The sequence below is a fragment of the Triticum dicoccoides genome, chromosome 4A (assembly GCF_002162155.2).
Source record: "Triticum dicoccoides isolate Atlit2015 ecotype Zavitan chromosome 4A, WEW_v2.0, whole genome shotgun sequence".
NCBI classification, from domain to species: Eukaryota; Viridiplantae; Streptophyta; class Magnoliopsida; order Poales; family Poaceae; genus Triticum; species Triticum dicoccoides.
The window spans coordinates 100,056,082-100,066,891 of record NC_041386.1 but is presented as its reverse complement, the minus strand read 5'-3'; the positions used below and the strand labels follow the sequence as shown (position 1 = coordinate 100,066,891).

Here is a 10,810-nt window from a genome sequence, read left to right as displayed (position 1 = left end):
GCAGCTCGCGAAGATCCAGTGTGGCTTCCTCTGGGCCGGACGAGCCGCCGCCAACGGCGGGCACTGCCACGTTAACTGGCGTCGTATCAGTCACCCCCTCGTGCTGGGCGGCCTCGAGGTCCATGACCTGGAGTGGACTGGCCTCGCGCTTAGACTGAGGAGGCTTTGGCTCTCGCGCACAGACGTGGAGCGCGCCTGGCAGGGCTTGGACCTCTAGTTCTCAAGCAGCGAGCGCGCCTTGTTCTTCGCCTCCACATACATGTCCATCGGCAATGGCATGAACGCCCTGTTCTGGGAGGATCGATGGCTCAACAAGCGCTCGGTTGGCGAGCTCATGCCGCTGCTATACAAATGCATCAACAAGCGCCGACACAAAGTGAGAACGGTGGCCGAAGGTCTCAACGGCAACACCTGGGCCCGAGACATCCAAGGCGTCCTTGGCATCCATGAGATTGGTCAGTACCTGCAACTTTGGTAGCTCACGCAGCAGGTCACCCTCCACAACGCCCCTGATCGCCTGATATGGAAGTGGACGGCGAGTGGCACATACACAGCGCGGTCTTGCTACGAGGCCACCTTCCAGGGATCCCTACAGTCCTACTCTTGGAAGCTGATCTGGAAGGCTTGGGCCCCCCCTCAGGTCAAATTCTTCCATTGGCTCGCCGACTTGGATCGATGTTGGACTGCTGACTGGCTGGCCCGCCACGGACTGCAGCACCATCCGCGCTGCCTGCTTTGCGTCCAAGAGCCTGAAACGATGCAACACCTCATGCTCCACTGCCCCTTCTCCAGGCAAGCATGGCACGAGACTCTTGCATGGCTACGCATACCGGCGCCAACCCCCAACCAGGAAGCTTCTCTCATGGATTGGTGGCAGCACGCCAGGGACGGCACTCCGCACGCCCAACGCCAGGCCCTGCAATCTGCGGCACTACTCGTACCTTGGTTGGTCTGGAAGCATAGGAATAGCTGTGTATTCAACAACGCGACGCCCTCCCTAGGCACTCTGGTAGATCGGATTAAGGAGGAGGCCGGCTCCTGGGCCAAAGCAGGAGCTACAGGTCTTAGAGTAGTCCTGCCCCCCTCATGGGATGTGCATTGAGCATTGTATTCATCTGTTGTTTAACCGTCCTAGGACGACTGTAACAATCCCCCCACCTTTTCAATGAAAAGAAACGCAAAGGTCTTTTGCGTTTTCTCGAAGAAAAAAAAGCAACAGTGTTTTTTCTTCTCCAATGATCCTTGTGCAAAAGAAGGACAAGACTTGGGAGGCATGTGTTTGATTACAGAAAACTGAATGCTATTACAGTTAAGAGCAAATATCCTATTCCTGTTATTGATGAGTTACTAGATGAGCTGGCAGGCTCCAGTTGGTTTTCAAAGTTGGATCTTAGAGCTGGCTACCACCAGATCAGACTGGCCCAGGAGAAGAACACAAAACTGCATTCCAAGCTCACATTGGTCATTTTGAATTCCTGGTACTATCATTTGGCCTCACTGGAGGACCCAATACCTTCAATTTTGCTATGAATGATACTTTGGCACCCTGCCTCAGGAAATATGCTTTGGTCTTCTTTGACGATATCTTAGTTTTTAGTGCTTCTTATGCACAACATTTGCAGTATTTGGCAGAAGTGTTGCAGTTATTGCTCAAACATTAATGGCAAGTTAAACTATCTAAATGTGCTTTTGCAGACTCAAATTGGATATCTGGGACACATAATCAATGGACAAGGAATGGCTACTGACCCCTCTAAGATATCTGCTATCAAGGAATGGCCAGTACCTGTGTCTGCCAAGGAAGTGAGAGGATTTTTGGGCCTTGCTGGTTATTATAGGAAATTTATTTCCCATTATGGCATGTTGAGAAAGCCATTGACAAATTTTTTGAAGAAGGGGGTACCATTTCATTGGACACACAATGAACAACAAGCATTTGTGCTACTGAAGCAAGCTTTGGTTTCACTCCTGTTCTGGCACTGCCAAATTTCTCCAAGAAATTTATTGTGGAAACTGATGCCAGTGATGTCAGAATTGGAGCAGTGCTTATGCCGGAGGGACACCCCATTGCTTATGTCAGTAGAGCCCTTGGGCCCAGGAATCACACTGTCAGTTTATGAAAAAGAATACTTAGCAATTCTTTGAGCAGTTGAACAAGTACTTACAACTATCTGAATTTGTCATCAGAACTGACCAACGCAGTTTAGCTTGTCTGTCTGAGCAAAGATTACATACCAGGTGGCAGCAAAAAAGCACTAACTAAACTGTTGGGGCTGCAGTATTCCATTGAATATAAGAAAGGTGTGGAAAATAGTGCTGCTGACTCTCTGTCCAGGAGACCCTCTAGTGCCAGTGACACATTGCCATAACTACAGCACATCTCTTCTGCACAACCTGCTTGGCTCGAGGAAGTTCTTCAGAGTTATGTGCATGACCCATTTGCTTCCGACTTACTGCAACGCCTGTCAGTGTATCCTGTATCCAGTGACAAATTTTCTCTTGAAGCTGGGGTTCTCAGGCAAGGAAATTATGTCTGGCTTGGCTGTGATCCAACTCTCCACAGCAAGGTTTGTGCTGCTTTCCATGACAGTCCCTTGGGTGGCCATTCTGGCTTCACTGTAACTTACAGACACATCAGGCAGCTGTTTCGTTGGAAGGGGATAAGAGGATTCATCAAATCCTACGTGCAGCGTTGTCTAATTTGCCAACAGGACAAACCCAAAAGGATTCCAACCCAGGTTTGCTTCAACCCTCCTTACCTTGGGAGATGGTCACGATGGACTTTTGTTGAGGGCCTGCCTCCATCTGATCGTTACAACTGTTTGTTGGTGATCATTGACAAGCTCTCCAAGTACGGGCATTTTATTCCTCTGCATCACCCATTTTTGGCTGAGACTGTGGCTGATGCATTTCTGAACTCTGTCTACAAACTGCATGGTATGCCCCTCTCCATTGTTTCTGACCGTGATCGGATTTTTACAAGCAAGTTCTGGAGTGAGCTGTTCCAAAAATCTGGCATACTGCTTCGAATGAGTTCTGCTCGCCATCCCCAGTCCGAGGGGCAAACTGAACGCGTCAATCAGCAAGTGGAGTGCTTCTTGCGCTGTTTTGTCAGTGGGCATCCGTCTCGTTGGGCAAAATGGATTCCACTGTGTTAATTCTGGTATAACACCAATTGGCACTCAGCTACGGGTAAAACACCATTTGAGATCATGTATAGGCATTGCCAGCGTCATTTTGGTCTGTCAGTTGACGATGCTATTTAGTCCTCTGATCTGCAACAGTGGCTTATTGACCACACTGTGGTCATGGATTCAGCTAAACAACATTTGCTCCGTGCCCAACAACGTATGAAGATCCAAGCTGATAAACATCGTTCTGATCGCATCTTCTTTTTTTTGCGACTTTGAAGTGGGCGACAAGGTATTCCTCAAGCTTCAACCCTACCTCCAGTCGTCAGTGGCACCAAGAGCAAACCATAAGCTGGCGTTCAAGTTTTATGGGCCGTTCAAGATTGTTGAGCGCGTTGGTGAAGGGGCTTGCCGATTGGACCTGTCGCCAGCAAGCAAAGTACACCCCGTGTTTCATGTGTCGCTGCTCAAGAGGATGCTTGCACCTGACGATCAGCTCCAGTTTCCAGAGCAAGTTTTGCAGCAACGGGTGGTTCATCGAGGCTCCGATTCCATCGTCCAAGTCCTAGTCAAATGAAATGCTTCGCCAGTGGATATGGCAACGTGGGAAGACAAGATTACACTACAGCTAAAGTTTCCCCGGGCACCGGCTTGGGGTCAAGCCGTGTCTAACGGAGGAGGGATTGTCAGCGACCAGGGCGAGCACCAAGGAGTTCAAACAGAAGCACGGCCCAAGAGGCAGCCTCGCTTACCCGCTCGGCTTGCTGGGCCGGAGTGGGCCCAAATCTGCGTGTGTAGTTATACCTGGGAATAGATAGGATTCGGTGGCGGCTGGCAAAACTGTTAGTGGGTGTGTGGCGTGCGTGACTTATAAGCGAAGACCTCCCTCCTCCGAAATCCTCCTCTGTAATTCGAATTTCGCCATGAATGGAGCTCGATCCATTAACTAGTCCTCACAGACCTATTCTTGGACAACACCTGACTTCTCTACATCTGAAGCGTATTCAGTTTTATGGGCCAAGAGACCGTGTTACCCTATGCAGCACCGATACGGATACGTGTAGTATCATTATCAGGCCGATACTGATACGTAAATTCGGCATGTTAAAAATGCACCAATGTGGGGGTACCTTTTACTATTTCTTTAGTCACTAACAAATATGTGTGGTTGCTAGGACAGCAGATTACCTTGCTGCCCTCTTTCCCTGATCATACCGAAGCAGCTCCAAACCTCCAAGTCGCCAACATCTAATGCTGAATTGCTGATGCCCTATTCAAACTCAAAACTCCAAAAGGATAGAATGTTAATAAGCGTACAGTGTGAATACCATTAAATTAATAATGAAGCAACACATCAGTACATCACCTTTGCAGGTTTGAAGCATTGATCTGGACCCCAAGCTCCCTTTTCCATGTAGCAACAGCTAACAACAAACAAGTGTCAAACAATGGTCAAACTTGCAAAAAATTGCCAAGGCAGGGTAGCAACAAGACAATAATTGAACATTATGAAGTTCAATATTAGAGAATACATAGCACAGGTGGCAGTTCAGTATTTAGATAGCAGATAGCTTAAGTTTCCGAGGCATTACTAGTATTTGAGTGATTGGAAATCATGTTGCCAAAAGAAGCTTAAGGTTTTCTTCTTGCTGCTTTTACATTACAGGCTGAACACAAGAGAGATTATTCAGAGGAAAAACTTTTCCTACCTGACTATTCGTGAGCAAGCACAACTGAAACCAGAGGTCACCTTTCCTTCCACTGCCAATTTGCCAATGAATGCTGGAAATATGTAACATGCTTCACAGAAATACATAAATATACGCAGTAGGAATTCCTACTGCTGGTCGTTAAAAAATCATAGCTATAGAGTTAATAGCATTGTCCAAAAGAAAAATTGAAGATATACAATACTCCCTCTGTATCAAAATATAAGACGTTTTTTGATACAAGGTAAGTATCAAAAAACGTCTTATATTTTGATACAGAGGAGTAGATAAGTTCAGTAGCTCAAATTACACACTTCCTATTGAAGGAACCCCTGCCGGCTGCCTCTACCTTGAAGCCGCCAACTTCCCTGGGCAAGGTGCTCAAGCGCAACTCATTCGGGAGGCAAAGGGGGTTGTTCCTTCTACCTGTCCATTGCGGAACGAGAGAAGATGTGCAGGAACGATGCTGCACCCACACCCAAAGTGGGGCAAGTCACACGAGGTCGCTCTTACCGCTCAAAGATGGTTACACATAGTAGACAATGATTCTGCTGAGGTGGGTTGTAGTTGGTGCCGCATTGTCTCCTTGATGCAGATGAAGGCAGGGAGAGTAACTGTCATATTCTAAGTTGGGGATTACGTTTGTCCAGGGGACCATTAATGCTTAGGGAATATTTGGTTCATAGCCACACCTAGCCAAACTTTGCACATGCTGACTTTGCCACGCTTTATCTACTAACTATGACAAGTATAAAAGATGTTGATGGGTAGTCCTAAACTATGAGGAGGTATACCATAAAAAACGTATGATGACCACATCGACCTATGAGTAACTAGGGTTCCCGGGGCCCCCGCACATAGCCATGATAGGTAGGTACTCCGAAGAGATTATAACAAGTGAGGTATGCTGCAAAGGAAGTGTGGCATACCACGGTTGTAGCAGTAAAAATAAACAGTACCCTTCCGAACTGCCATACCTCTGGCAAAGTTCGACAAGGTGTGGCTATGAAGACATGCCGTAAGCATCAACAGTGAGTGCTAGACCGTTGGAACCTGGAAATTTGGGTTGGCAATGCAGATTGGGCTAGCATATGAGATTGCAAGCTCTAAAGAACGTACCAAGAACACATGGGTGAAGTTCTCATTTTTTGTAGCCCACGTATACCTATACATGCAGCATACCTACTAAACACCAGGTTCCACATAAAAATTGTTATCAAGTGTCTTGCACACCCATGGTTATTCTAGCCCATGTCGCTCCACCACTGAGCCCAACTAGTCCACCCAGTTCAGTTGATGAAGCCAGTTGGTGGTGGCTGGGTGACTGAAAAACCAGTGATCAATAAGACTGTCTCTATAAAAACGATTTTAAGTTCTCAATGTAGAGCAGCACCGGTTCTTCATAGAAGTCTTTCTTTGCAGCGGTAGCTTTGCATATCTTGAACATGCAAAATGCGAAGATCATGAACGATATTTCTTGTACAGTTAGATAATTGAAGCATCTTTTCAGGAGAGATTACAACTGAAGGAGGAGTCTAGACCCCTCTTCTTAGTTGGGCCAATCCTACCACCTAATTCTCACTCTGACCAGATCTCTTTTCGATCTGAAAACTGTAGGGGAGGCCGGCGAGTCCCAGACAGTAAACTTGACCAGTTCTTGTGCACATAGTGAATTGCTGACTAGTTGGTAGTCCTATGTGGCAAGATTTAACTACCCTATTTTACCTGAAGAAAATCACTCATAAATAGTCCACTTTCTTTTGTCATGAAGCATGCACCAGGAAAAGGATTTCTCTTCGAAACTAAATAATTGAAGCACTGCCATTCTTATGTAAGCGAGACATATGAGTTTTGGTTGACTTCTACCCCTTTCAGCGTTTTAGTATTCCATGCGTCTCTATTTACATCGCACCCTCATCATGATTAAACTTTGACCATCATTTTTTTAATCTATGATATGCTAATTAAATATCATAAAAATTATACCATTGGAAATTACTCTTAATATGGATTGAATGGTGTAATTGTTGTAACACAGAGCCCAAGTTTTGTTAGTCAAAGTTGGACCTCAGAACATATGTGCACCATGTAAATGGGGTCAGAGGGAGTACACCTTAAGATGTACCTGAAACATAACCGAATTTATTAGGCATGCACAAATATGGTAGTTAACTCCTATTATGAGTTTTATGGTTGACTTGTACCCCTTTCATAGTTTTAGTACATCTTTGAGGTGTACCTGGAATGGAATGGAATTTATTAGACATGCACATGTAAATAAAGTTAAGCACAAACACATTTTAATTAAGAAACAAGCTGAACATAACTTAGTTTACATGGTATGTGCTTGTCAGTGAACAAAGGTCTAATTCTTAGTCCACATGAACACATGGTATGTGCTTGTCACCATCTTGTGAAGATATCTTAGACATTTTGTGAAGATGATTTTGGATAGAAAATTATAAAAAAAGGGCAACCTGGTGCATGTAGCTCCCGCTTGCGCAGGGTCCAGGGAAGGGTCCGACCACTTTGGGTCTATAGTACGCAGCCTTTCCCTACATTTCTGTAAGAGGCTGTTTCCAGGACTTGAACCCATGACCTCATGGTCACAAGGCAGCAGCTTTACCACTGCGCCAAGGCTCCCCTTCTGGATAGAAAATTATAGTAAGATTAATATTAAATGCACCCAACTGTCATGTTCTCGACATGTACATGGACATAAGAGTCCAAAATAAATGTAGGGGATAGAAGAACCTCATAAAAGCGGTTACTTAAAGCTAAAAAGTTACAGCATTAACTCTCCCATTTTACAATTTGTTTTACCATCTTATTTAAACGAATCGGTAATGCACAGAACTCAAACTAAGTGATTCATATAACGACTCCAGTCTAAACTAGATGTCTTGCAGATACATGAAAATTCAGTTTCCCAAGTTCATATGCTCATGTTAATCTTTTCCAAAAAAACACAAACATGTTTTTTTGCCGGACATGGTGCGAAGTGCAATATTACTGAGCAGAACATGATGCGGAGTGAAAACTCTTACATAACCTACTATGGTGACACAAGTTGCAAACTACCTGGTGTAAGGTGCTATTTGCTCTGAAGTTGCATCAGTAGCAAAGTAAAGGCTCTACAATGGTGTGTTCATGGAGCTAGAATGGAATTTATGTTAATGAGATGAAGAGAATAACATGTATGAAAGAAATGTTATAGCCAATTTCATCTTTTCCTCCCAAGTTCTAAAAGCAAAAGCAACAGTGGGAAAAGTGAATTGCAGTCTTGATTACGTCAATGGATAGCTACCATGAGATGAAAATTGTCACGGTGAAACAGATGGAGCACATTCAAAATCAAACCATTTAGGTACGGAACTAGAGGTGGGAGCACTAAGCTGGATGAACGCAGGAAGAGATCCTCTGTGTGGCTTCCAGCTGCTTCATCTGCATCCCAACAAGACGATTAACCACTGCATAAGGTTCATACACGCATTAGAGAGAAGCAGGTAGAGAGGAGGGGCTCTGCCTGTATCTTCCTCCACCTATTGGAACAATCTTCCGGATTCCAGCTTCTGAAATTCCCGTCCCTGGTAAATGCACGACAGCACAAGGAGCAAGTAGACGTGATTAGCTGAATCACACGTGTTCATGAGTGCGCTGACGCCAGTGGGCTCTCGTCGAGGGCGCGGTCGCGCAATGCGCCGAACACCTTGCGGGCGCGGTGGACATGCCAACGCCCACCGCCCGGTTGCATCGCGAATGAGGAGAACGGAGCCGAGATCTCCTCGGCGACCTCGTCTCGCGGTTCCCCGCATATGCAGCTGACGGCGACGAGGCGGGAGATGTATGATGTGGCCAGACAGGGGAGGCCGGCGGCGGTCTGGAACGGTGGGGGCACGACGAGAAGTCTCGCTAGCCCAACCAGGCCAGCGGGGGCAATGGAACCGTCGCCGAGGGCCTGTAAGGTGCATACCGTACGCGGGGTGCCCGGCGCCTGACGCGGATGGGGCCGCGGCGCACGGTGACGGCGCCGGCGGAGGCACGAGCGAACTTGGGCCAGGCTAGCTGCTGGACCGGAAGTCCGCGGCCCTATTGAATACGGAACGCTGGCGCAAAAAACATAGCTCGGGCAAGACATGGCTGACAAGACACCGAGGCGCCTAAGCTCCGACTAAAATCAGCGTCACTGTAATGTTCAGTGTTCATTCCGAGTTCAATTGTGAGAGTTAGGAACATTCTACGATCCGCACGGCCATTCACAAATTAGCAGAGAAGGTAATGAATTTACTCAGTTGCTGATGGAGTACAGAGCCAGTACAGACTGATGAACAAACAACAACAAACCGGACTCAAAACACTGACACGAGAGACTCAAAACACTGACTGCAACATTGGACCATTCGCACGCACAGACGGCCGGACTCTTCTTGATTTTATTTCATCACGACGACCGGGGGGAGACTCCACACCACTGCTCTACATCCCATTTCATCGCTCTAGCCGGAGATCTGGATGGACTTGACCTCGGGCTTCTTGGCCTCCTCCTTGGGCACGGTGACGGTGAGCACGCCGTTCTCCATGGACGCCTTCACCTGCTCCGCCTTGGCGTTCTCCGGGAGCCGGAACCTGCGCAGGAACTTGCCGCTGCTGCGCTCCACGCGATGCCAGGTGTCGGTCTTCTCCTCCTGCTCCTTGTTCCGCTCGCCGCTGATCTGGAGGATGTTGCCGTCCTCCACCTCCACCTTCACCTCCTCCTTCTTCAGTCCCGGCACGTCCGCCTTGAACACGTGCGCCTCGGGCGTCTCCTTCCAGTCGATGCGCGCGCCCGCGAAGGCCGCCGTGTCCGAGGAGGTGCGCGGGACGAGGCTGCCGCTGCTGTTGCTGCCGGAGCCGAAAGGGAAGCCGTCGAAGGGGTCGAAGAAGTCGAGGGAGAAGGGGTCGAACACGTTGCTGCGACGGATCAGCGACATTGTCGGTCGTATCGGTGGGGATTCGAGATGCTGGTGGAAGGAATCGACGATTTGGCTGGTGTTGGAAGCGGAAGGGTGATCGATTGATTTCTGGGAGCTCTTTGATCGGTGCTCTTTCTGGAGAGTGGCGAAAGAGCGCACGAGCTCGCCTACTCCCGTTATATGGACCAATGGTGCAGCCTCACGTTTCATCTGCATTTATGGATGGTAGAAATACTGCCGCATGTACAGGAATGGGTCCGCCTGACGTGTTGACGGAGGACGTAACTGGGTGATGATGGCCCGTCCGTACAAGATAACCGGAGCTCCGTTTACCGGCTTTCACAAACCGCGTTTGAGGTGGAAAAAATAAGGAAATATAGTACTGGCAAGCGGCAACTGGGCTCCAACGAGAAGGGTACCTGCTATTCTAAGAAACTATTCCTCCGGTTTCGGTGCGCGGCTTGAGAGGGTTGACGGTGGAGACGGTGGGGGATGGGTTTGAGTTCTTAGCAGATCCAGTCGATCGGTATGCTTATTGCCCTCGTTTGATTTCCATTGACGGTGGATCATGAATCTCAGGGAGCGTTCTCCCGTTGGCTAGGTTCCCAGTGCGGGCGTTAGCAGGTGGTGACTACGCGCCACCGGCACAGCCCGCTCTAGGTCTGCTAGATGCAGTAGGCCAGTTCAACATTGGTGAGTTGGGCGACCGACGGCCAGGCTCCGAGTAGACCTGAACGGCGTTTGCGGGAACATCAGATTGTCGGCGGCGAACTCCGAACAGTCAACAGGCAACGGTGCCGGCCGTCCGCTTGCGAGGATGGGGTTGTAGGCACCGTTGTCCCCGCCCTCCTGCGTGGACTCGAACAGAGACGACGCCCAGGAAAAATTCCAGCAAATGAAGTCAGCGGGCAGGATGACGGGAGGCTTCGAGTTCCTATCAGATCGGGTCGATAGGTAAGATTTTCGACTTGATTTCCCACTGGCCTAGGCTGTATGCTTGGATTGGCTCCGTGGGTTG

The 10,810-nt window shown here is 48.2% G+C and overlaps 2 protein-coding genes across 2 annotated transcripts in view; both read right to left on the bottom strand.

Annotated features, from left to right (window-relative positions):
- Window positions 1–7,399, bottom strand: part of LOC119285224 (protein ENHANCED DOWNY MILDEW 2-like) — a 21,089-nt gene extending 13,690 nt beyond the window's left edge. Inside the window, exons 1-3 of the mRNA XM_037564460.1 lie at window positions 4,841–7,399; window positions 4,498–4,555; window positions 4,320–4,401 (exon numbers count right to left, since the gene is read on the bottom strand). Of these exons, the coding sequence (XP_037420357.1) occupies window positions 4,320–4,401; window positions 4,498–4,555; window positions 4,841–4,947 (247 nt within the window). The 5' untranslated portion in view covers window positions 4,948–7,399. The remainder of the gene's footprint in view (window positions 1–4,319; window positions 4,402–4,497; window positions 4,556–4,840) is intronic.
- Window positions 7,400–9,103: 1,704 nt separating this feature from the next.
- Window positions 9,104–9,974, bottom strand: LOC119285225 (17.9 kDa class I heat shock protein). Its single transcript, XM_037564462.1, has one exon. It carries the CDS (start codon window positions 9,808–9,810, stop codon window positions 9,337–9,339), a length of 474 nt encoding a protein of 157 aa, XP_037420359.1. The 5' UTR covers window positions 9,811–9,974; the 3' UTR covers window positions 9,104–9,336.
- Between the last annotated feature and the right edge of the window lie 836 nt (window positions 9,975–10,810).